Source organism: Wolffia australiana, chromosome 8, assembly GCF_029677425.1.
Source record: "Wolffia australiana isolate 7733 chromosome 8, ASM2967742v1".
NCBI lineage: Eukaryota > Viridiplantae > Streptophyta > Magnoliopsida > Alismatales > Araceae > Wolffia > Wolffia australiana.
The window spans coordinates 13,274,217-13,301,925 of record NC_135842.1 but is presented as its reverse complement, the minus strand read 5'-3'; the positions used below and the strand labels follow the sequence as shown (position 1 = coordinate 13,301,925).

General features: G+C 43.6%; 1 protein-coding gene across 1 annotated transcript; it reads right to left on the bottom strand.

Moving 5' to 3' along the window:
- Positions 1–3,476: 3,476 nt before the first annotated feature.
- On the bottom strand, positions 3,477–27,194 carry TSL (Protein kinase superfamily protein). The gene is made up of 16 exons (XM_078579531.1): positions 26,463–27,194; positions 26,183–26,269; positions 25,811–25,993; positions 24,755–24,805; positions 24,319–24,426; positions 24,200–24,244; positions 22,422–22,534; positions 21,718–21,784; positions 21,325–21,391; positions 20,992–21,086; positions 20,702–20,881; positions 16,104–16,314; positions 15,109–15,373; positions 14,670–14,724; positions 14,412–14,573; positions 3,477–3,756 (listed from the first exon to the last, which is right to left on the bottom strand). Exons 1-16 carry the CDS (start codon positions 26,682–26,684, stop codon positions 3,661–3,663), a joined length of 2,007 nt encoding a protein of 668 aa, XP_078435657.1. The 5' UTR covers positions 26,685–27,194; the 3' UTR covers positions 3,477–3,660.
- Positions 27,195–27,709: the final 515 nt, after the last annotated feature.

Here is a 27,709-nt window from a genome sequence, read left to right as displayed (position 1 = left end):
GCCAACCTACACCTCATGTCCTAGAAGATACAAAGGAGTGTGTATCGACTCACTCATGGAACCTGTTCGTCATCAATTACCGTGTATGTATAATCCCTCATCCACTTGACACTCCTTGGACGACTTAGGGTATGGTCAACTGTCAAACCCTAATCGATCATCCGAGTTAGTACCGATGCATTCGGAAATAATCGGAGAACTCTTCTCTGATATTTCACTGCCTTGGCCAAGGACTTCATCGCATCATCTTCCTTGAACTGTCACCTCTTATACCGAGGGTGGACAATCCCATCTTGACCACTCAATCGCCTTAGTGTACTTCTTGATGCACCCGAACTAAGACCGTTTAGAATCCCATGACTAGAGACTCGTTGGCCATAGCCAAAGTACAACCGTCCATCCACAAGACGTCTTTGGTGTCTCAGGTCTAAGGACCACTTACACAACCGTGACGTGAATCAACCTGATTGACAGTTTAGTATAATACCATTCAGGGATTCGTACGGATCAATTCAGTGAACTCTTTCCACTAAAGAGCACCCACTATCTATCCCTAGTGTCACCACACTAATGGCTACGGGACCGGCCATACTCATCATATGAGTGAGGCTAGATAGTGTTATTCTATCTGGATACTTCGATGTCCTTCTCGCGTATCCTTAGGATAGGAATGTTTAGAACACATGCTTAAAGACTAGTGATCTCCGTATTACGATCTCACCATAATTCACTAAGTCCGATCATGTATTCATGAACTTCATTATACGCATCACACGTGCACTATAATGAATATGTTCTATTAATAAATATGGAACGAGATGTGGAATGTGTGATTGGCTTGCCGGCCACATATATTTCCATCAATATCATCATCTGATATGGGATTGAGACCAACCAACACTAAAGGCAAGATAAGTGTGTGGTTTCTTTGATGGGTTTATGATGTGTGCGACTCAAAATTTGAATGGCACCACAAACCACATTAAATTCAGACCACATGTGATTTGGACATCCCTACTCACTGCCTCACACTTTCAAATACAAAGAGAAAGATTGTCTTAACTTAGTTTTGGAAGCTGAGGATGATCAGTCAGTCCTAAAATAAAAATTTGTCCCATCCCTTGTTTTTGGACAGTAGAGTACTGGTATTGGGACCAATAATAGTACCATGTAGCGTTAAGGTCCTTAATGATACATTGGTAGAGATATATATGTATATATGTAGATATAGATATGAGGAATCAGTACGTGATAAAAATACTAATATATGGTTTTAAATGTATATGGTGATATTGGATATTGTCATGGATTTTCACATATTTTTTATGATCACTAAAGTCAATTATCTTAAAATTTGGATTGTGTTAAGCCCCCCAGCATGATATTATGGGATTTAAGGGCTACTCAGGTACCTTCCACAAAGCAACGACTTTATGGCTGATTGTATTGTCATCCTTTTTGGTTGATTTCTTTAAAAGTTTTTCATGCATCAAAGAGCCTCTCTTCTTTCCCTATTAGATAAATGTGTGTTCTCTTGATGGTGATGACATAAGAATGTGGTGAGACTGAAAATGACTCCAAAAGAATATTTTCCTTGTGCTGGTTCCTTGATAGTCATCTTCATCTTCTGGATTTTCATGTCCAAGTATGCTTTCATGAGTGTTTACTAAAATATAATAATATTTTTTATTATTGGTTGAAATATAACTAATATATTGTTTATAAATGTAATAATGTAACAAAAACTTATAAACAAGTCGAAGATGAAGTGAAATAAAGAACCTCCTTGACAATCAGAACCATGGGTCCAGAAGACAGTTCATTGTCATAAGTTTTGGAGTGAGACTGGCCAAGATACAACACTATTCAGCCATGGAAGAGATGCAGTGACATGAATTCTCTTTTTGGCTGACCCTGGTCCCTTAATTATTCCTGAATATCTATGGAAAGCGTACTTATCCCTTGTGCTCGATAAAATTCCTGAAAACATGATATTCTTAGAACTTAACTATGTCAAACTCAAGTTGGATTACTCAAATAATATACATAATAAATATAAATTAGGTAAATCCTGATCCCCATGGTAATTAGTTCCAGGTAAAATACCATATCATGGTTCAATTATACTTTATAAGTATTTAAGTATGGATATTTTGCAATAATATGCACTTATCACCTACGTTATTTTTTCTCTCATGTTCAATGAGATTATGAACCATAATAATTGCTCCCCTGATGTCACACATCAATTTGTGGGCACCTAGACTGTTTTTTTGTTTTTCTTTTTCCAAAAAATCAATTTATCTATTTAGAATGTAAACATTCCAGTTGTATACCTGTAATAAAGTGAATAATTTATTAAATTTGTGTCAATGCTTTAATATTATTAGAAACTTGATAGATGAAGATTTTTATTCATTTTGTGTGGGTCTGACCTGCATTGAGAGTACATGCAGGTCTGTTTTTATCTCTTGTTTTGTGACATGGGGAAGATACTTTCAATGATGTATTAATGTCTTATTTAATGGTTAGGCTACTCCTGCACTTTAGATTCCCACCAGTAAAATATTCTACCGCATTCATCACTAATAATCCGAAATTTACCCTTGCACATATGCCATGGTTGTGGTTTTATTGTTGTATCTGCAAGTGTTTGGGTATCTCTTCGATACATAATTTTACAAGTGACTTGTAGTGAATCGTGCATGAAATTACTTCTTCGTTAAATCATCCCTAATCATAAAGCCTTAGAAAAATAATCATTACAGGGTTACATCCAAAGAAGTTATTTAGTTACCCCAAACTCAATAATTACTATTTATACAGGATCATTAAATGGTTTTACAGCAATTTCTCCCTTAATGCAGCCCTCTTCCCACCTATCCTACCTTTCTCTATTCTGTGTTTTCCATATGTAGATCTCCACCCTCTTTCTCTCTTCTCTCTCCCCTCTCCACCCATTCTCTCTCTACATAACCATAGTAATCTGTAACTCTCTAATTCCTGACTTTTCATATATCGCTCCTCTAGCCTTCTTTATGTTTTTATCTCCCTTTATTTCTCTCTTCTCTCTTTCTGGGTTCCACCCAGAAACCATACTGCTATAGTGATAATAAACAGTCAATTTTACTCATGTCTGGCAGCCCTATGACATTGCACAGATATTTTACATAAGAACAGGATGAGAGAACAGCTACATATATAGCAGGCCATTTCTTTCCCATACCCAAGTTCTATAGTTTGGCGTCCAGTGTCACGATCATGATTTTCCAACCCCTTAGGCAAAGGAAAGGTCCCTTTTGGGTCGGTTGCGTGGAGGGGTTCTAATCCTCTTAGCTACAGGCCCCACCCCATCTCCACCAGATCTGTTCCGTGGAGTACCCTGAAAAAAAGTGCCTTAACTCTCCTCAGCCATTTCTTTCGGGTTAACATAAGATGTGGATGTGCCTTTGTCACTTAGAATTCACAGGAAAACAGATAGCAAAGCCCAGCCAAATATATTGATATAATCTCGCGCAGGAATTACCTGGGAGAAGAAACCCATCAAACAAAGACAAAAATCCCATCTCTCTCTCCATCTCTCATTCTCTTTCTCTCTCTACACCATGTACAGCAAACCCAGATGGGGAAAGGACAGAACTGGGTAATGGCCAATCATCACTATTTTTTGGAGTAGGAGAAATATGGGTCTTGGGCCAAAGTTAGCACATCGGGTCTCTCCAGCTGATTGTATGTTAGGCACCGTCGGATCAGATCCTGTGATTCATCCGTCCACACCAAGCAGAGAATAAAGGTAGATTTAGAGAGAGAAAGTAAATGCGGTCATCAAGCATATATTGCAGTGAGGAAATTATTCAAGCAAAACTTAACACAATGCTAGGGAGGATGAGGGAAATAGACATATTAAATTGACATCGAAATAAGGAATATGAAGATCTTCATCGCCAGAAAAGTGATATAAAGAAAGAGAGGGTGGAAATACAATGGAACAAAGAGAACTATCAAGTCATGGCCAAGGAGAATAGACTCATTAAATTTACATGGAATGATGCCCATGAAGATATTCCTTGGGAGAAATGGGAAGAATAATAGCCAGTATCTCACTAGATTTACATAGAGAAAGAGAAGGATAATGAAGATATGAGATGGAACAGAGATAAGGACTGATGGATTCCTGAAATAGACAAGGACTGATGCACATGAAGATATCCATTGAGAAAAATGGGAAGAATTATAGTTTTTATCTCACTAGACCTAGATAGGCAGAAAGAGAGAAGGGTAACATAACTGGAAATATGCAGGAACAAGATGGAATAGAGACAGTTATCTAGACAGGATGAGGGAAAAAACTATAATTCTGATCAAATCCTCAGGCAATGATGCACATCGGGATATTTTTTTTCTGAAACATTGCACAAGGGGATGTTCATTGATGAGATAACGTGAAGGATTATGATATGTGTTGATCTGAGTATTACATGTCTTTATTTTCTCTCTCTTGTTAGCCCACTAAGGGCCCTCTCTAGTCAGCCCATTAGGGCTTCCTATAAAACCCTGTAATCTCTTTCATTTGCTATTAAGAATTGTTATTTTCTTGTTTACATGGTATCAGAGCCCTAACCCTAACCCTAATCTGCTTCCTGGCTCGACCTTGCGCTCGATCTTGGCGGTTCTCACGACCGCCTGATCTCGCGCTCTGGTCTCGCCGCTCGCTCCGGGTCTCCCAGGCGCCGCCCGTGGACGTCCGCCGTCCCAGTGTCTTCCGCTCCGCGCCCGCTGCCCGGCCCGCGCCGCCTCGGCTCGCGCCCGCCCCGCTTCGCGACGCCCCGGCGCCCGCAGTCCCGCGACCCGTTGCGCCCGGGCGCCGTCCGCTGCCCCGACGCTCGCCGTCCGGCGACCGCTGTCCCGCGCCGCCCAGGCGCCCGACGCCCCGGCGCCCGACGCCCCGCTCCCACCGCCCGCGCGCGGCGGCGCCTCGGCGCTGCTGTAGTCCCGGCTTCGTCGTCGGCGCCTTCTGACTGTGGTCTACTCTGCTTTCATCATGACGAACCCGGTTGAAGCCCAGACCTCTACTGTCACGCCAGACTCGACGCCGGTATCTACGCCACATGCATCTGCGGTGCCTCTCGAGCCCGGGAATTGGTCGTCCTCCTCTGGACCATCCTCTTTGCCTCGGATGCCTCCGGATGTGGAATGAAATTGACTACTACATGCCGCCCAACCCCCATTCGGTGGACCGCCAATATACTCTTCAACTTCGGGTTTTCCAGTTTCTTATGGGACTGAACCCGGAATATGAAGTTGTACGGGCTCAGCTTATTCATCGGGAGACTGGTCCTACCTTCAAGGATGCGCTCCACAGTGTGCGGGTTGAAAAATCCCGCTTTCAGCAGGCCCATAACTCGGCTTCGGCACTTGTAGCTCATTCCTCTTCGTCTGCACGCCCATCGTCGACTCCACCACCCGGCTCTTTGCCACGTGGTCCGACGGCTCGGACGGAGGATTCTCCAAAGGGTGATCCTTCGCTGTTTTGCAATTACTGCAAGAAGCGAGGTCACTCTAAGGAGACGTGCTACAAGCTTCATAGGAAACGCGCACAACCGAGCAACCTTGCTGCAGCCGCCTCGTCCGTGCCCCCCCCGGGTCAAGTGCCTATGCTGTACGGTCTTCTCCCAACTAGTGCCTCGCCCGCTAGCTTCACTCCGGAAGAGATGGAGCGTCTACGCCGCTTGCTTGATCCTCTAGTCGTGGGCTCATGCTCCTTGGCCCACGCAGGTATGTCCACCAGTCTTCCCACACCTACATCCCCTCCTCGCCATTCTTTTTCCTCTTCCACTTGGCTTCTTGATTCCGGTGCCACCGCCCACATGACCCCAAATCCTCGAGCCTTTCAAACTTATGCACCCGTTTCTGGCTCCTCCAAAGTTAAAACAGCCTCCGGCGATCTTCTCACCGTGGCGGGTATTGGTCGTGTGGCCCTTTCCTCTTCTATGCATCTATCTAAAGTTCTTCATGTTCCTTGCCTTACTCATCATCTTCTCTCCCTATCTAGCCTTGTTCGCGACTTGAAACAAGACCTTACCTTCTCTCCTAATTCATGTTTTTATCGTGATAAGGTGTCGGGGAGGACGATTTCCATTGCTGAGGAGCATGAGGGGCTCTATCTTGTTCGCCCTTGTTCGAGTTCTCTTGCTTTTGCTGCTGCGGCAGTTTCCCTTTCGGCTTCCCACGAGCGTTTGTGGCTTCTTCATCGACGTCTCGGCCATCCTTCTTTTGCTACTCTTTATCGTCTCTTTCCTAAACTCTTTCAAGGCCATTCTGTGGACCGTTTTGTTTGTACTGCTTGTCGAATTGCCAAACATCATCGTACCACGTATCCTATTGTTGAACTGGAGCTGATGTCTATATCCCTCTCTCTATCTCTCTCTCTCTCTCTTTCTGCCCTATTGTAAGTGGGCCACCTTCATATAAGTGGCCCACAGAGGGGACTTAATTAATATCGGAGGCTATTTGACCTCCTCCCACGTGGGGTTACACGTGGGTGGGAGAGGCTGCTAAGTGACTGGAGTGACAAGACAGGGGCCCTTAAAAGGGCCCCACCTAACCCCGTCAGAAATTGGAATCATTTTTTTCTCCTTCATTCTTCCCTTTCTGGAGCACCTTCATCCTCCTCCAGCCCTAGTGGGACCTCTCAGTCTTCCTCTACTCTTTCTCTCTCTCTTGTGATGCTATTCTAACATGGTATCAGAGCTCTAGGAGATCCCTGGAGGCCCCGATTTTGCTTCAGAACATCCCTCCAAGCTTTCTTTTGTTCTCGAATCCCTGAGGTTCAGGGCAACGATTTCAGAGTACCTGTTGGCGATTGGAACGTGTGAGGAGCCACTTGAAGCCATGGCAAGCCAAGTTGATGAAGATAGTGGGCCTGACTCTGGAAACTCAGGCCAGAACAGTTCAGTCTTGCACCTGCAGGTGGGAAGCCTGTGTTTAGTGTTTCCCTCAGAAGTAAAGTTTGATGGGGGAAACATGTTTGAATGGTCCAAGATGGTGACTCTGACAGTCTATGGCTGTCTGTTGGGAGATCATCTCACAGATCTGCCCAAAGCTGTTGCAGATCCAGAGTTTAAAAAATGGAAGGCAGAAGAGTCACTCATACTAAGTTGGATGTTGCGGTCGATGACACCGAGATGCGGGGACTTCCTCTACTGCAACACTGTTAAAGAACTGTGGGATGAGATACAGCGCTACACAGCAGAGCAGTCCCATGACTGGAGGATTTATGAACTAAGAGTGCTGGAATCACAGGCCCGTCAAGGGACTGAAAACATCCGCCAGTATTCTTCACGCCTGAAAGCCATTTGGAGGGAGACTGATCATCTTTGGCCACAGAATCCGCTGTCTGTGGAGCGCCAGTATATCCTTAAGCAGAGGATATTCACCTTTCTGATGGGATTGAATCAGGTATTTGAAGCTGTTAGGAGTCAACTTCTCCACAAAAACGAAAAACTGCCCACTCTCGAGGAAGCTATCAGCGCCACTCTGCAGGCCGAGAGCAGATTTGGGGTCACACCTGGCAGAATTCCTCCATGCGTAACCAAGAGAAACCTGAGGGGTCGAGGCGGTCCTCCCGGAGGATGGACAACAAGGCCAGCACCACCAAATCCAGCAGTAGGTGGTGACGGTGAAGACAACGTGACTCGCTATTTTGCATATACGCAAAAAGCTGCGCCACACAAAGGAGAACGCTGGAAGCTTGCTTGGAAGAACCAGCAATCTTCATCCGGAAGAGCTCGTGGCGCCTCCGGAACCCAGGGAAGCTCGTGTCGTGTGACGGAACCCAGCAGCTCAACTGCTGCAGTCACGAATGTTCAAGTCGAGGAAATCCAGGAGCGCCTGAGTTCGGACTGCCCTCGCTAAATCAGGTAATTCATCTTCCCTGTATGGGGGGGGATATACCGGGCAACGGATCACATGTCCCTGAAGGATCAATGTTTCAAACTTATGTCCGAGCTGGTGGTCCTCACAAAGTCCAAACGCGGGAGGAGGTTCCTTGTCAGTCAAGGGAGTGGGGATATATATTGTCGACTTCTCGGAACCCTCAGGAGGGTATTACATGTCCAAGATCTACGGGCAAATCTGATTTCCATACAGAAATTAGTAGATGATTACGGATGGCGTTTATACTTGACAGTGACAGCTGCTTTCTGTGACAAGGTCTCCGGGAAGATGATTTTCGTCCTTAGACGAAGACGGACTCCTCCTCCTCGATCGTCCTCTGCAACAATGCTTGGTGCGCAGCGAAGTCGGACCGGGAGGAACGGGTGATGCGCCTACATCGACAAATGGGACACCCACCTTTGACTTGATGAAACTTGTTATCCTCGCTTTTTTGGGGTTCTGGACGATGAGTTGTTTTGTGAAGCATGTCACTTGGCGAAACATCGCGAACAAGTTTTAAGTTGATTGATGATCGATGTCTCTCACCTTTTGAATGTATTCACAGCGACGATGGGGACCCTGTCCTGTGACCAGCCTTACAGGATGTCGGTATTTTGTTGTGTTTATAGATGACGACTGAAGGGGCGATGTGGACATACCTACTGAAGTCGGCGGAAGTTTCAGAAGTTTTGATGAAGTTCTGCGAGTTGATCTCCACGCAGTTCGGGAGGACTGTGAAGAAATTCAGAACGGATAATGGTTCTGAATTTTCAACGAAACCGTAAACTCCTACCTTTCTCCGCGGCATTGTACGAATCGTCTAATGTGTCAACACTCCTCAGCAGAACGGTCTGGCGGAACGCCGTGGGGGGATACTCTGGCCATGTCCCGTGCATTGCTGTTCCGAATTTGCGAAACACTATTGGGGTGAAGCCGTCTTAACCTCTACTTATCTGGTGAACCGGACACCAATGAAAATTCTGGGATATCAGTCACGTAAGCCTGCTTAGTTCCTCCTTCCGCCGACTGAAGTTGTTCTCTGGATTGCCGGCTCGTATCTTTGGGTGCTGTGTGTATGTTCACCACAATGGCAGCAAGCTCGACCCACGGGCACTAAAGTGCATCTTCGTCGGGTACTCGGGAACTCAGAAAGGATATCGGTGCTACCATCCCTCATCCCGGAAGTTCTATGTTTCTGCAGGCTACCTTTTCGCGAATCTGAATTTTTCTATGGATCGGCAGAGCCTTCAAAGACCGTAGCAGACGTGACTCCAAGTGGAATCGAGTTCCTGTCCATCCCGGCAGTCAGATATCAAGAGGAACCTCCTAGTGATAAACAGTTGCTTGAAACTCCAAGTCCATGTGTGGATAGTGCAGAGGGCACTGCACAAGACAGTGAAGAACAGGAAGTGGAGGAACAGGATGAAGATGAAACTCAGCCCCCCGTTAGAAGACGACAGTGTAGCAGTCTCTCTTCTGCCCGAACCAGTTGAATCAAATGAACAGCCAGAACTAGCTCCAAGTGACCTGGGATGGCCGACATGCACTGGAAGAAGGTGCGGTCCTGCCGATCCACACCAAAATACCCCATTGGCCAGTATGTGAAGTATGAGAAACTTGGAAATTTATAAGCTTTCTGACGGAACTGGGGAATATTATTGTTCCCACTCGAGTTGAAGAAGCTCTCCAACACCCGGGATGGAAATCGGCCATGGATGAAGAAATGTCTGCGCTTGAGAAAAACGGTACCTGGGATGTCGTCTCTCCTCCAAAGGGGAAACGGATAGTGGGATGTAAGTGGGTATTCACCCCAAAGTTCCACTGCAATGGTGTACTTGACCGGTTGAAGGCTGAGCGGCAAAGGGTACACTCAAATCCAGGGAATTGACTACGATGAAACATTTGCTCCAGTTGCAAAGTTCAACACAGTCCGTATTTTAATTGCCATTGCTGCCAAGTGTGACTGGAAATCTCCCAGTTTGATGTCAAAAATGCTTTCTCCATGGAGAGTTGGAGGAAGACGTCTATATGCAATTTCCGCCAGGCTATGAACCGTGGGTGCCGGACAATTGGTATGCAGCTCAAACAGTCTCCCAGGGCGTGGTTCGGGAGGTTTACGAAGACGATGTTGAGATTGGGCTATCACCAAGCAAGGGGTGACCACACTTTGTTCATCAGACATGGAAGCAACCAAAAATTTGTCTCCTGATTGTCTATGTGGGCGATATCCTCATCACAGGCAGCGATGTTGTAGGCATTCAGCAGTTGAGTAAGGCACTCTCAAGAGAGTTTGACTTGAAAAGTGGGCCGACTGAGGTATTTTTTGGGCATCAAGGGCCCACTCAAAGGCTGGCATTTCATTAAGCCAGCATAAGTACACCTTAGATCTTCTGAAAGAGACCGGGCAGCTAGGGTGCAAACCGCGGCAACTCCACTTGATCCCAAACAGATTGGAACGGGGAAGACAGTGCTGCAGTGGATAAGAGCTCCTATCAGAGGTTGATCGGAAACTGATCTACTTGAATCACGCGACCGGACATCTCCTTTGCCGTGAGCCTACTCAGCCAATTCATGAGTGCGCGGAAGCACAAATACCTACTACGGCCCATCGGATTTTAGCGTACCTGAAGTACACCGTTGGACAGGGACTTCTGTTTTCGGAGGCCGAGGGCTCACCGAGGCTTACACCGATTCAGACTGGGCAGGGTCTGTGGTTGACAAGGTCCACTTCGTTACTGCACATTCCTCGGTGGGAGTCTTGTGACATGGCGGAGCAAGAAGCAAAAGGAGGTGTCATTATCTAGTGCAGAAGCAGAACTCGGGCATTAAAGGGGTGTTTCCGGTGGTTGAAGCACCTACTGGAAGACCTGTCCTGTATGGAGATCAGGGAATACAACTCTACTGTGACAACCAGTCGGCTCTGGCTATTGTCAAGAATCCTGTTCAACATGACAGGACGAAACACATGGCTTTGAACCACTATCTTGCAGAGAACATCCGCGGGAACATTCAACCTATCTTTGTGCCATCCATCAACCAGAAAGCGGACATCTTCACGAAGGCCCTTCCGACATCACGCTTCCAGTCCTTGGTGATCAAGCTCGGCATGGGTAACATCCACACCTAGCTTGCGGGAGGGGGTTGAACTGGAGCTGATGTCTATATCCCTCTCTCTATCTCTCTCTTCTGCCCTATTGTAAGTGGGCCACCTTCATATAAGTGGCCCACAGAGGGGACTTAATTAATATCGGAGGATTTTGACCTTTGACCTCCCACGTGGAATCCCTTAGTAAAGGGTTACACGTGGGAGGGCTGCTAAGTGACTCCCACGTGGGAGACACATGTAGCCCCCTTAAAAGGGCCCCAAACCCAGCCGCCAGAAATTGGAATCATTTTTTCTCCTTCATTCTTCCCTTTCAGGCGCCGCCCCCTGGGCTGGAGCACCTTCAACCTCCTCCAGCCCTAGTGGGACCTCTCAGTCTTCCTCTACTCTTTCTCTCTCTCTTGTGATGCTATTCTAACACCTATCTCGTCTTCTCATTCTTCGACCCCATTCTCCCTTATTCACACCGATGTGTGGGGGCCTTCCCCTATTCATAGTACTTCCGGTTCTCGGTGGTTATGCATCTTTATTGACGACGCTACTCGATTCACGTGGGCATATTTCTTGAAGAACAAATCGGAGATATCTCGTGTCATTCCTCAATTTTACTCCCTTCTCCAAACTCAATTCTCTATATCCATTCGTCGCTTCCGCTCCGACAATGCTAAAGACTACGTTAACACCACGTTAAGCACCTTCTTCCAAGATAAAGGCATTATCCATGAAACTTCTTGTCCCTATACACCACAGCACAATGGCGTTGCCGAAAGAAAATTCCGTCACATCTTTGAAATGACTCGGAGCCTTCTCTTCCATATGCATGTGCCCAAGTATTTTTGGGGGGAAGCCGTCTCCACTGCCATCCATCTTCTTAATCGCCTTCCATCTCGAGTGCTTGACTACTCCACTCCCATTGACTGTCTTCAGCATTCCTTTCCAACTCTCTCTCTCCGAACTCATCTTACTCCTCGTGTATTTGGATGTGTATGCTATGCGCCCAACCACCAACTTGGTCGTGATAAACTGGATCCCCGTGCTATCAAGTGTGTGTTTGTTGGCTATTCCTCCACCCAAAAAGGCTATTTATGCTATCATCCACCCTCTCGTCGGTTCGTCGTCACCAAAGATGCCACGTTTGATGAATTGCTTCCCTACTATTCCGCCTCCTCTCCTGAACCCTCATCGTCCCCATCTCCCTCCGATCCACTCGAATTCCTCATCCTCGTCCCTCGTCCCTCTTCACCGGCCCCGCCCGACGTGTCTCCGCCTGTTGCTCCTCCAGCAATTGTGCCTCCCGCCTCCGGCCGCCGCCTCAGTCCCTCCTGTGGAGCCTCCTCCAGTATCTGCTCCTGCGCCGACCCTTCTGCTGCACCTTCTTCGATTCCTCCGCTCCCTATCCGTCGCTGCCCGCCTGAAAACGCCACGGTATTACCCTTGCTCGCCGCAAGCCTCGGCTTCCTTCTTCGCCTCCTGCTGCCCCGCCTCCTCAACCTCCACCCTCCTGCCACCTCCTCATTAGCCGTGCTGCCCTCTTCCTTCCTCTCCTCTATCCGTTGGCGGAATCTATCTCCTCTCATCGCTCTCACCCTCTTATCATGCCCTTCTCACCTCCCTTGATGCCACTTCCTTCCCAAGACGGTGGACATTGCCCTTTCATTTCCGCATTGGCGTCAGGCCATGGCGGAAGAACTTCAGGCTCTTGCTCACAATGAAACGTGGATCTGGTTCCTCTACCGCCGAAGCATCTCGTGGGTAGCCGTTGGGTGTATGATGTGAAGCATAATTCTGACGGTTCTATTGAGCGCCACAAAGCCCGGGTTGTGGCACAAGGGTTCACTCAGAAACATGGCATTGATTATCAGGAGACCTTTGCTCCGCCGCCAAGCTGAATGCTGTGCGGATCTTATTGGCCCTTGCTGCGGATCGGGGCTGGATTTTGCAACAATATGATGTGAAGAATGCTTTTCTGCATGGAGAGTTGACTGAGGAGATCTACATGGCATTACCTCCTGGCTACACTTCCTTAGTGCCATCGTCTCCGCAGTCTGTTGTCTGTCGCCTGAAGAAAGCATTATATGGCTTGAAGCAATCTCCTCGTGCCTGGTTTGGTCGTTTCACGACGCCATGCAGCGTCGTGGATACCGTCAGTGTAATGGTGATCACACCTTTTCTACCGCCACTCCACGTCAGGGGGAGTCGCTATTCTTCTTGTGTACGTGGATGACATCATTATTACGGGTGATGATACGACGACCATTACTGAGCTGGCTATGTATCTCTCGTCGGAATTTGCTATTCGCCATCTTGGCCCGTTGAGGTACTTTCTTGGCATAGAGGTGGCCTATTCTTCCAGCGGGATCTTTATTTGTCAGAGAAAGTATACGTGGACCTTCTCTGTGAGCTTGAAAGGAGGACGCCAAGCCTGCTTCGACACCGATTGATGCGAACCATCGACTTGGTGCTGATGCGGATGAGGAGCTTGCTGAGCCTGGCCCATATAGAAGACTTGTGGAAAACTGCTTTATCTCACCCACACTCGCCCGGACATTGCATATTCAGTGGGTGTTCTGAGTCAGTTCATGCAGACTCTCGCATGAGCCATTTTCATGCTGCTCATCGCCTCTCCGCTTCCTGAAGGGCACCATTGGCCATGGATTATTGTTTCGCCGCCATACCGCCTGCGTCTTGAAGTCTACACCGATGCAGATTATGCCGGCTTTGTGGTTGATCGTCGGTCCACATCTGGGTATTGCACCTTCTTGGGCGGCAATCTGATTACTTGGAGGAGCAAGAAGCAGAAAGTGGTCTCTCGATCGAGTGCTGAAGCGAGTTCCGTGCCCTTGCGCATGGTCTGTGTGAAGCACTTTGGATTACCCAGCTTCTTCGTGAGCTACGGTGTCCAGTTCCTCTCCTGTCCAGCTGTTCTGCGACAACAAATCGGCGATTAGCATTGCTCATGACCCGCTCAGCATGACCGCATAAAGCACATCGAGATCGATCGCCATTTCATCAAAGAGAAGCTTGAATCGAGATTTTTGCACGCCTTATGTTCCGTCCGCTGAACAGCTTGCAGATATCTTCACCAAAGGGCTTCATGCCCTAGGTTTGAGGAGTTTGTTCCAAGCTGGGTGTGGATAACATCCACGCTCCAGCTTGAGGGGAGTGTTGATCTGAGTATTACATGTCTTTATTTTCTCTCTCTTGTTAGCCCATTAAGGGCCCTCTCTAGTCAGCCCATTAGGGCTTCCTATAAAACCCTGTAATCTCTTTCATTTGCTATTAAGAATTGTTCTTTTCTTGTTTACAATATGTATCTCACTAGAACTGCATAGAGAGATAAACAAAGAGAGAGAAAGAGGCAGAGATGATTTACCTTGGCCTCATTGGAGACAGTGGGGCGAGAGGGAAAGTCAACTTTGCGGGCGTTGACAATTGTGGCCTCACGGAGTATCCTCTCTTGACTCTGATCATGTCCAAATGGCCGTCGTCCAAACAACATCTGATATAAGATCACTCCCACTGACCAAACATCCACCTGCCATTGCATCCAGCAGCAAAACTCATTAATATATCCTTATAAAAAAAATGCAGAATTAGCAAAAATAGAGTCATCCTAGACAAAAACCCAAACCTTTGATGATATCAATGGCGTTTTGTGGCACTCGAAGCACTCAGGGGGCAAATACCTGAAGAGCATGAACCAAAAAATAAAGTGAATAAAAGTCCACCGACAAACAACATATGTATTAATAAATATAAATAAAATATTAATAAATATAAAATGAAGAAATAAAACATAAAATATCAAAGATATAATAAATATAAATGTTATACTACACAATATAACACAAAATAAAGAAAATAAAAATCTTAAAAGAGTACAGAAAAGGAAAATTATGCACTATCAAGGCGAAAGCAACACATTTTTTATTGATCTTAGGAGGGAAACGCATAACCTATAAAGTCATCCTTTCAGTCAATGTCTAGATCAGACGTGAAAAATAACTAAGAAAGGAGCTTTTGTAAAAATCATCAAAAAGAGAGAAGGAATCTGGACTGGCAAGTCATACCAGTAGGTTCCAGCTCCCTGGGAAGTAAGTTCAACGCCCTGGGATCCAACGTCATCCTCCACTATCTTGCTGAGTCCGAAATCAGTCAATTTTGCAATGCCCAATTCGTCAAAAAGCACATTTCCCGGCTTCAAATCATAATGAATAATTTTCTGGGGTCGCTTGTTTAAATAGACTAGACCTTGAAATATTTGAACCATTATGATCCTCGCTTCCCTCTCCAGTAGAATTGGAGTTGCTTTAAGAACAGCATCAAGATCCTTACCTGACGATGAAGACACATAGATATCAAAAAACTTGGAGCAAAAGTAGGCGAATAGCTTGCAGATTTCTTTTCACTTTATCCCAAAATGGCGTTTATGATTTTTTTTTAACTATAAAAATGGCGTTTATGATAATAACAGAAGGATAAATGATGTCTCCAAACACTAGTAACTAATAGTTTTCCCCTTCAGTCTCATTATTATAGGGTTTACCATCCCACAAACTCGATGTCAACGTCATCATCACAAGCATGTGTGACGATAATAAGAGAGTGAGTTTGAATGATGAGTAGACGACTAACTGAGTGAGAAACTGAGAGAGGGAGAGGGAGAGACGAGAGAAAGGGATCTGGGGAGAGAAAGAGACGGGAGAAAGCTGGACTCGCAGGAGAGGGAAGGAGAGAGACAAGAGAGAGAGAGAGAGAGGGACAGGCAGAGATAGAGTGATAGAAAGTCATGACCCATGAGAAAGAGTCTTGACAGAAATGAGAGGCGAGAGAGAGAGACAGAGAAAGTGGAGATATGAGAAGGAACACATAATGACAACCTCATCATCATAATCAGGATCCTATCATGGATGAATGTCAAGGACAAAGACGACTCATCATCATCAGGGATGGCGAACCCTAGTGGCGTATCAGATACTAGTAGAACCTTTTATGAAAATTTTAGAAATAATAGAAAGGACACTAATTTTCGGAATAAGAAAAATAAAAGATCAAAATGACATACCACTGCAGAATTCCAGAACAGTGCAAAATGTGTCGTTGTCAATCTCAAAGATGTCCCATAACCGAACGATATGGGGATGAAGGAGTGTTTTATGGATATCATACTCGCGAGTGGCATGTCTTATGTAACTCTTCTTCTTCTCCTCACTCCACTGTGGATTCAACCCGTGGAGCTTACATGCCACGTATCTATAATCGACCAAGTCAAAGGCCTGCTTAAAAGTTTCCACTTCAAAATCACTGCAAAAAGATGTCCGCTCACCATTGCCAAAGAGGCAAAACTAAAACTCGAGATGATCGTATGGATATAAATCAAATTCAGTTAAAATTAGCAAAATTACATAAAAGACATAAGAGAACAGTTTTTCACCTCGCTAAACCCTCCTTTTCCCAGAAGAGTCATGAGAGAAATGAAAATAACAGATCAATTCAAATTGCGACCAAAAAGTGTATGTTCATCATTCCCAAAAGCAGCAAAACTAGAAAACGAGTCGATCAGATGGATATAGATCCACTTTTGTCGAAATTAGGAAAACTCCATAAGAGACATGACAATTACAGTTCTTCACATCGTAGATCTTGCTAAACAATCATTTTCCTAAAATATTCATGAGAGAAATGAAAAGAACAGCTTTCCTCAAACCTTTCTCAAACACTGTAACCTTAAACGGGAGGGGTTCACTGTTTCAATACCGTGAACCCCGATAGAAAATGGTGTATCGGACAGACCCAATTACGCCTACACATTTACATAATGTCAATGACAGAAAACAACAGCAGGAAACAACAACGGCACCATGGCAGACACCCCCCCCCTCAAGCTCGTAGGTATATGCTCCACATGCCCAGCTTGGAGAACCCAATTGAAAAATACTCACTTGGTGAGTATATATGCCGCCGGCTCTGACAAGCTGACATGCTTCATTTGAATGACCTTGTCCTCTCTTCTCCATGATGAAGTGGTGGTCGAGTTCAACATGTTTCATTCGAATGACAGTCATGTTTCACAGGATTATGGGCAATGTCTATTGTTGCCTTGCTATCACAGTATAGTACTGCGGGAATCTCCTGAGATATAGCAAGGTCCTGAAGAATCCCTCTGATCCAAAAGACCTCACAACTCCCTTTTGCCAATGATCGAAATTCTGCCTCAGTACCAAGGAAGAAACCTTCTGCTTCTTACAATGCCAAGTAATGATATTCCCTCCCATAAAGGTGCAATAGCCTCCAGTAGAACATCTGTCAACGACATATCCCCAAAATCAAAATCGGTCTAAGCATCTGTGAAGCATCAGTCCATGGCCTCAAGTGCCCTTTAGATAGGGTAGTATAGTAACTTGTATGCCAACTACATGAGGTGTTCTCCAGGACTATGCATAAACTGGCTTTAAAAACCAACAGAGAAGGCAATATGCAGCATGGAGTGGTTCAGGAAGATCAAAATGATAGGAACCTACCATGAGAATACTGATACGATCTCCATCGTATTTGGGGAATTCTTGCCATTTTACCTGCTATGGGTATTTTTGTTATTTCCACTCTACATGTATTTCTCTATGAATAGGGCAGACCTCCCTTTAAGAGAGCAGCCAAGAAGTATATAGAAGTCAGTTGGTTCCCAATCTCCTCTCCGGCGACGCTCTTCTGGCTGCCTACCTTCCTCATCCGATGATCTTCCCAGCCCTCTTCTCCTCCTCTGAGTTCTGGGCGAGGATCTTACAGCCAGTTATCCTCAATCCCCATCTTAACCCAATACCTTAGGAGGAAACATGCAAGACATAGAAAAGCCAACTCAAACAGCAAGTCAAAAAGAGGGGTAATTGGTAAGAGCATCTGCAGGAAGCTTTTCTTTGTGTCAGTTGCTGCAATTACCAGGGGCTGGAGTTCAGGAGAGCCTCCCGATCCATACGGAGACTAGGCCGATCCAGCTAGTCATTGCTTGCTCTTCTATCAAGCTTCGGTCACTCTTCTTCTCTCACTGATCTCTCGTTTTAAATTCTACTGCCCTTGTAGACTACTTCTGTTTCCAGAAATTATTGGAATTATTGGCTCAGATCCGTTATATTTGACTTTATTCTAGAGGAAAGTGCTTTTCAACTGGGGGGTCATTCTCGTCGAGTACCAGCTTTAGATTTGGATCAATAGGTACTGCTGAAGGTTTGCAGTGAAGCATACCCATATCCTTCAAAATGTCTAATATACACTTTCGCTGTGAAATGAAGATGACTTCAGAAGAACAGGCAACTTCAATTCCAAGTAAGTATCACAACACGCCAAGCGCCTTAATATCAAAGACTGAGCGATTTTGCACTTAGCATTCTAATTTAACTATATCATTACTTGAGATGATAATGTCATCAACATATACCAGTAGCACTGCCACTTCACCACTTGACACTTCTTTTAACAAACAGCATATGGTCTCCATTACTGTCTTTACCCCATATCCTTCATGGCTTGACAATGCCTCTCAAATTAAACACATGGAGACTGTTTCAATCCATAGAGCATCTTCTTTATCTTGCATACATGACATTTAGAAGCTTGCAGATAATGCCTCAGTGGAATTTTGTTGGAATATGTCAAATCTCCCAGCCCAATATTACAGGATTGAGGAGTTGACCCAGCCCTTGCAACTGCTATATTGCAGTTCCTAGAAAATAGGGCGCACCTATTTTCTAGGATCGCAGATAATTTTGAGAGGGCCAGTAATGCCCTTGGCTGTGCTGATAAAAAGGCCCCTAGTCATATTGTTTCACTCATCCCAATGAAGATTAGCAACAAATTTGTAAATAGATCTCCTCGCCGGGGTCCCCATACAAAAAGTTGTTTTTAATGCCGACAAAGATTAGCAGGCACTGCCAACAATATTCACACAATGTTCAACTTTACCACCCATTGCCAACATCTCACCAAAACCTTAGCCATATGGTTGCCACTAATTGAGTTTTTTTTAAAGAAACAGTAATTGAGCCTTATATTGCTCAACTGAATCATCAGCATTATATTTGGTAAAATGTACACCCATCTGCATCCAAATATCTGCTTATCACTTGGCTTTTAAACAATGTCCCAAATATCGCTTTTGACAAGAGCCTCCCTTTCTACAATCGCCTGCTTCCACTTGGATCTCATGGCACCTCATCAACAGTCTTCAGAGGTGTCACACAGCCAATGCCTGAAATCCAAACTTCGTATCCATGTCAGGTGGTGGGATACGGCTATTCCGAGTACAGTTTGTTTTTCCTTTTCTCAGTGCAATAGGCCATCCAGCCTCCAGACCATAAGCACAAATCTCTATACAATCAAGCCTTTCACACTCCTGAGTTGCAGTGTCAATATGACCTGACCCAGACTCTGGCATAAGTGCTGGGAGCTTGGACCTTGCCAAAGGTACTGTTTCTCCGTCGGCATGTTCAGTTTCATCCCCACTCTACCGGTTCCCCATTTCCACCAAAAAAAAGACAATGTCATTGTCAACGCGACGAAAATGGCTGACGCCTGCCTGACTGTCTTGGGTCATCCCGTTGGCATTGACACTGATGCGATATTGACTGTAACAGGGATGTTGTCTTCAACGGTTCAGGAACCCACCCAGTCAACCACCCTGAAAACTGCCAACATCATCATCAACGCCACCTAATGATTAAGGACCAAAAATAAACAGAACAGAGTGAAACATAATACATCATTAGTCATCTGTCCTAATCTTGGAAGGAAAAAACAGAACAAAACCCCTTCACGCTTTCAGTTCCATCCTGCTCCATCGTCTGATTTCCTCATCAAGCGCCAGTCATTAACTTCACTTCTACAGCCATCATCAAGTCCCACCATCCATTCTGTCGAACACAATGAACAGAAATGCAACAAAACTGCAGACTTCGACAGATGACTAAATGAATTTCCGCACCACCCACTTTTCTTCTATCCCATTTCGATGTCTGTCATTGGTCCACGAGCCTTAACTGTCAACAAGGTTACCAAACCCCAATTCTCACCATTGTCAAGAGAGGCAAAGCAAGGACACGAGTCAATCATATGGACGTAGATCCAATTCTGTTAAAACTAATTGCTTGGCTATTATCTATGGCTTATCCCATGGATTGCTAAAAATTGCATAGGAGACACGAAAATTACATCTTTCCAATTATAAAGCTAGTAAAAATCTACTTTTCCCAAAGATTCATGAATGAATTGAAAACAAATGTTTCCAATTCAAATCATTTCCAAAACCCTAACTTCTCAGGAAATTCATAAGATAAATGAAAACAACAGCTACCGCTTCAGATCACTGGCAAAAATTATGTTGCCAAATACTCGAATCGGTAATTTGGATACAAATCTAATTTGATTAAATTAAGAAAAATTAAATAAGAGACAAAAACATGACAGATCTTCACCTTACGAAACCCTTCTTTTCCATGGAGACTCATGGGAGAAACGAAAATAGCTTTTTTCGTTAAAAATTAATGCCAAAAAGTGTACGCTCAGCACGGCCAAAAGACACAACTAGAAAGCGAGGTGGACAGTATAGATATAAATCCACTTTTGTTAAAATTAGCTAAATTTCATGGTGACAGGAAAATAACAGTTCTTCACCTTGTAAACCTCGCTAAACCCTCCTTTTCCGAGAAGATTCATGAGAGCATAGCGATTGTGGAGGATTGGGAAACTATTGAATCTAGATCCATCTTCATCACGTATCCGCTTCATTTCTCGAATTAATCTTCCTTTCTCTACCTCGTAACGATCTTTCTCTCTCATGGTGAGATCTTCTTCCTAAAAATAATAAAGGATCTTTTAAAAACAAAAAACCAATGTCGAAAGTTCATACTTATGAGATAGATCACTTAAATTAAGTAATCAGCAAAAGAACAATGAAAATTTACCCGTTTGATGCTTGCCAAACGTGATTTGCATATTTCATCCTGTATGAGAAAATCCTCCTCCGACAACACAGACTCTTCAGCTCCATCACCTTTATCTGTTCCAATCGACCAAGGCTTCAGGTTAGATGGCTGTTTACTTATGGATATATTTTCTGTTTCTTCATAGAAATAAAATGCAAAAGTGCCCAGAAAACTGGCCACTTAAAAGAGAAAATTGACAAAATCTGTGGTCATTTCTAGATTAGACTGAACTTTCGTTTGGTCTTATCATAATGAAGTTTGTAACGAATTCGGGGATAAACTCGTGTTTCAATTGATACTGAGTGAAATTACCAGACTGACGCTTCCGCAAGGTTTTCCTATATCTCTCGATGGACTCCTTAGACTCCAAAAGAGACCGCTGCATAGGCAAAAAAATATATATATATTTTCTTCTTTATGAGAATTATACTTTTGATAACTCAAGAATGTAATCGTTCAATCAAAATTGTTGGGCGACATAAAAAAGATAGTAAAATTTTAAGCATAATTATCATCGTTATTTTAGTATATAGTTTCATAACGACCCAATAACTCATCATTTTTAAAATGTTTAATTTTCAAAAAAAATGCTTACCCACTCACTAAATCAACTTAATAAATTGAAGAACAGACCAGAAAAAGGGAACTAGGAAAAAGCACTGAAACGGGAAAGTTGGAAAATGTTAGAAATGGTAAACAACATACAAGATGTGCACTGATATCTTTAATCGCCTGGCCATCTTCCCACGTCTCAGATACAACAGTACCCGCTCTGCAATTACAGGATATAGAATAAGATACAATGAAAAAAATACTAGGCTAGAAACTGGAAACCACAATGATGAAAACTACGGTATGGTAAGTCCCAAGGACATTGCTATGGAACATTGACGGTGACATAGACCACTGGTTGATGATTTGTCAATGATGTCATCATCATCAATGATCATCAAATTAACATCAACAATCCAGGGGTGTCTGTCATCGTCAAACACAAAAAAATAGCTAATGTCAATGTCATCATCAATGTGACAACCGTGGTTGGTGCCTGCATCTGTCTATTGGGTCATCTAGTCAAAGTTAAAATTGGCATGACATTGACGTGACCTTGACATCAACTTCAACAGTCCAGGGAACCCCATCAACATCAACGTCATTGTCAACAACCAAAAAATTATCAAAGTTAGCGAAGGTCAATGACGTTGACATCGCCAATGCTAATACAAGCTTCCAAAAAAATTATGAAGGGAAATTCAAAGGTTTACAGCCAGATAAGAGAAGTAATGAGATTTTGAACTCATTTCTTTTGATAATACAGTTTCAGTGAGCATGATTTTCTCAATTTGGGACTGAAGAATAGAATGGTACATAAAAACAAGAAGCCACATAACTTGTGGATAGACAGTTACCTGACAACACCTACGTTGCCAAGACGAGTGGATTCTTGTTGTGTCTTGATCCTAGCTTCCTGCCTCTCGGCTTTTGAAACGGCTATCAATAGATCAGACAGCACTTTTATGCGCTGTACAAATATACAGAAAGAAGAAATTCAACAGCATGAGTGCTTTGGGTAATATCGACTATAAAAGATGACAGGGCACCATACCAACAATACAATGACGTTAGCAATGGCAATGGTTGGTTTGATCCTTTTTAAGAACCAGAGTATTTTTCAATTTTGAAAGGAGGTACTCATTAGATTGAATGAATTTTTTCTTCCAAAAAAAAAAGTTAGATTGAATGGAGTTATTTTGTCGTATCCAGAAAAATACTAATTAAATGCACTTAATAAAATAATGAGAGTCATTATATTATTTGAAGTAGTTATTCAGAAAAATACAATCAGCCAACAGAAAACAATGTCATAATTTGAAAATTGGCAAAGAACGAGAGTAGATAGATGTAAAAAGAGAGGGAAAATGATCGATAGCCCCAAAATCACAGTATTCCAGGGTTTTTGTACCCTTACAATCCAAGAAACACTTAGACCCTTTCTCTCCCTTTGAAGGCATATATGAATATTCCTCATCCGCGCCAGCTTGTCCTCAAGCTGGTTGGATTGGCCTGAAATGCCTGGGCACTGACGGGAGGCCTCAGCATTGAGCTTGATAGACGCTTTTCCAAGACTTATCGTAGAAGGAGGACCAGATCTGGTCAACGGTCGTTTGACCAGATGAAGTGAATTGGGCGGGAACTCCCCGCAGAGTCTTATAAATAAGGGAAGGGTCTCCCACGTATGGGCATTGTTTTCTGGGTCTTGAATTCATTTCCTCAGAGGGAGGAAAGTGGAGCTGCGGGCGTGGCGCGGCTGCCCTGGCTTGGAGAGGAGGAGTCCATCTTGGGAAAGGAGGACCGCCTGATCAAGAAGGAGCTCCTGGATAAGAGGAGTCGTCTGGATCAACTCCAAGATCTATTATCTTCGTTATAAACATTGTTGACTATCCACTGCGGTGGAGAATACAGTGATATTGATTCCAATTCTTGATACTGAGTATCAGAGCTACAACTGGTAGTTCGATACCTCCCAGGAGACAGATGCATGGACGGAAAGTGGCAAGCTCCATCACAACCTATCCCACTATCACTGGCAGATCTTTGGATGGGACATGGAAGGGAAGCGCTTGAAGCGGCCCGTGCCGCCCAATAAAAATCCTAGATATCTTTCAATAATTGGCACGTCCTCCATGACCCATATCCCGTCCTGCATCTGAGGACTGGACTACGACTGGGCAGGCTGGACCACGGTTAAATCCCAGCAGAGCCACGGGTTAAACCTTGGCTGGACCAGGATCAATTTCTTTAAATTCCTCGGTACATATGTGCCAAATAAGAGCTCATCCCAGGGGAAACACTAACAAACCATCACATAACTGATTTCTTTCGGTAATAGAGAGATTCACTACATATTCCCAAATTGAAGCATTGTAGATCATACGTGAATTGGGTTATCGAAAACAGAAATCTGAAAATCAGGGAAATCCGAAATAAATGATGAGTTAAACTTCGTATAGTGAAAATTTTATGATTTTATAACCAGAGATCTAAAGAGGCAGGTTATTATCAGATGAGAACCTGACAATTGAAAAACCTCACTCTGCAGAGAATAAATATCTATGCACTGGTGTGTAAGCCACAGTGAATGCAATAAATTTCAGACAGAACAATGTGGAGCTCAAGAAAAGCATGCCTTTATTTTTGTCAGCCGGTCGTGTTCTCTAAGGTCCTTCAGTTCCTGTGAAGTGAATTTTTGCAACAAGAGGGATCATTCAAGAGCGAAATGAAAATAATAATATTACCGCTGATCACCTTGTCTAACTGATAGTACAACTGTTGATGTTTAAGTGACTCTTGACGAGATTTGGCCAATTCCTCCTCCAATGAAGAAATCTTGGCACGTAATGTTGATATTTCTTCCTAATTATGTACAAGGAAAAAATGTATTTAGGAAGAAAATATTTATTCCATCTACTACGGACAATAACAGTGGTATTGACAAAAAAATTGATATTGGGAAAGTTTCTGAAATAATACTTTAACAATTGCATTAGGACATTGAAAAAACTTTTCCCTAGAGAAGATAAGCCAACAGTGGTATTGAATTATTCCGAGTGTCAACTATTGGATTAACAAAAGAGATATTGGTCGAAATATGAAAAATGAAGGAGAACATGTAAGCGAATAACTTAAGTAGTACACAAAAACATTTTTCTTCCACATACTGGAGCCAAATGAGACAGAATACCTGCAAAGAAGCCTTCTCTTCACTCCCGAAGACGTCTTTGGTTCGATTCTCCTATCATTAAAAAGCATGTCAACTGTTAATTACACATTATTAATCTTGATTCCATAAAAAATTTAGAACAAAATTATCATTGGACATTAATTTGAGCTAGTTGGTTGTGGGAAGAATGAATATGGAACAAAGAACTCATGGAAATCTTGGAACAACAACTTTGAATATAATAAATTAAAGGTCAAATATGATAAAGACTGAAGAAACACCAAATCCAATGATACAGGGTAAGGGGGGAAAAACCTGTGTTAGTCAGTCCTCAATTATGAGTTATGTGTATTATGTTGTAAGTGAGCTGCATTCTATAAGTAGCCTACAATCCTTCCTACTTTACATTTTCTTCTAATGATGTAAGTGGGCCGCCTTTATGAGTGACCCACATCTCATATAGTAGTTTCTTATACCAGTCCGACCCTGAATAGAGTAGTTCTTCTTCAGATTTGTCAAAAACACAAGCCAAGAAAAGGAGGAGCAGACAGGAGGAGAGCTGTCCGCATAGATTGGAGTATAAAGAAGAATATGGAACAGGTCGTGGGCGATTCTGATGGTCTGAATGGGACAAAAAGAAGAATATGGAAGTGCTTTCTCGAAAAGGAGGTTTAAGATTTAGGATTCTACTGACCGGCTAATGACAAGTATTTGACAACGAGATTACCAGTAATTTCTACGACATCAAGTTGTTTTTTTCTCCAAAAAAGTCTAATAATCAATTCTTACTTTACAAAAAATTAATGTGTGATGGGCAATACTAACACCGCAATGGATCCGTTAGGCATAACCAGAAGATAATTAAAATGAAAAATAAATATTAAACTGGGATATATTTAAACAGTGCGAGGACTATAAGATTTGAGCTCCAACAACTTCAAATGGTTTTTTTTTCCTGAAAGTATGCTAATCAATTCTTACTTTACAAAAACTGTGTGATCTGCAGTACTGGCACCCCAATGAGTAAGACTGAAAAATGATAAATTCAACTGGAGTTTATTTAAATTCTGCTAGGACCTTAAGAGATGCGCTATCCAAGTGTCCATTGGCTATGGACGGCGTAGAACTATTAGAAAGGCGCAAGGACTCATTGCTCTTTGATCCACGACCTCTTCCATTACTGGCACGACCCCTTCCTCGCCCTTGTTTGCCTTTATTTGAACCATCAGTCGCGATCTTTGCCCTAACATCTACTGCTTCCTGATAAGAGCAATCAGAAAGAATAAATAAATTCAGAAAACGGAAATTCATGATGCGCTGCAAAATAATATCTCATGTTAGAAACTTTAAAAAGCAAACGAAACCCCAGCAATATAACTTTTAGTAATTAAAGAAAAACGTATGCTAAATAAAATGCTCAAGAGAAAGATGAACCAATCAATTGTGTACCTCAGACAGTTGAGATGCTGCAGATACTTCATCATCGGTCCTTCGTCTTTTTTGGGTATTAGCTAGAATTAAGAATTCTTCACCTGCCTGTTTTAATGAAAGAAGTCTCTCATTAAAGAATTCAAAATCGATACCCAATACCATCAGAGAAAACAGATCAAGATAAAAACAGCCAAACTACACAGAAAGTGTAGTTTGGCTGAAGAATTCGTGCAGATTAAGATGATACATTAACAGCCATCTGAAAAATCTTCGATGAGGATGAAGGTAAAATGCTTACGTCGTTATCAGATTCACTGGAGGTCGAAGGATCTGACAACTCCTCTGGTTGCCCGAATTTCACAGACGAGCCAGATTGCCAAATGGAGGCTGAAGACTGAGCAGGATTCGACGAAGTTGCCTTCCCAACCATGCGGGCTTCGAGTTTCGCTATCTTAATAGGTAAATTGGAGTCGGAAGGGTTCGAATTCGAGGAAAGTTGCATCAAGACCTCGTCCGACATGTTGAATTAACGGCAGAACGATTAACAAGCGAGAAAAATAACAACAAAAAACCCAGATTTCACGATCTCCTCCGCCAACGGGAGATCGCTCTAGCACAACGACGAGATATTTCTGCTGGTGAAGAATTCCAGACAACTAGGATGAATTTCAGGCAGTACCCAGCAACCAGAGAACGCAGAAACCCTTGAACAAAATCTACATGAGGTCTTTCACGTTGGGAACGACGATTTTACCGCAAGCAAGACATTGAAGAACAATCTCCGCAAAACAAATGGTGAAAAACTAAGATCAATGGGGTAGATAGGGTTCGAAATTATCACTGGGCGGGCGTCGAGATCACCGGAGGCGGAATCAAGGGTGTTCTGTTAGATTGAGATGTTTTGAAGCGCTTCAAGGCAAGATTTGTGCAGTATGTTTTTGTGTGACAGACCTGTTTCTGAGGGCTAGTTCTGACCTAGTGAACCTCTCTCTCTCTCTCTCTCTCTCTCTCTCTCTCTCTCTCTCTCTCTCTCTCTCTCTCTCTCTTCTCTCTTTCTCTCTCTCTCTCTCTCTCTCTCTCTCTCTCTCTCTCTCTCTCTCTCTCTTTCTCTCTTCTCTCTCTCTCTCTCTCTCTCTCTCTCTCTCTCTCTCTCTCTCTCTCTCTCTCTCTCTCTCTCTCTCTCTCTCTCTCTCTCTCTCTCTCTCTCTCTCTCTCTCTCTCTCTCTCTCTCTCTCTCTCTCTCTCTCTCTCTCTCTCTCTCTCTCTCTCTCTCTCTCTCTCTCTCTCTCTCTCTCTCTCTCTCTCTCTCTCTCTCTCTCTCTCTCTCTCTAATTATCTCTCTATTTCTATCTATCTCTCTATTTATATATCTCTCTATCTAGGCATCGGGGATTGGATTGAATCGGATCATTCGAATCTTGATCGAGAGATTCAAACGAACAAATGCTGATTCGAACAATCTGTTCGAATCTTTTGATCGAACAGATCCTCTGTTCGTGTTCGATCGAAAGTTTCGAACAAACAATTTGGTTCATTTGTGTTCGA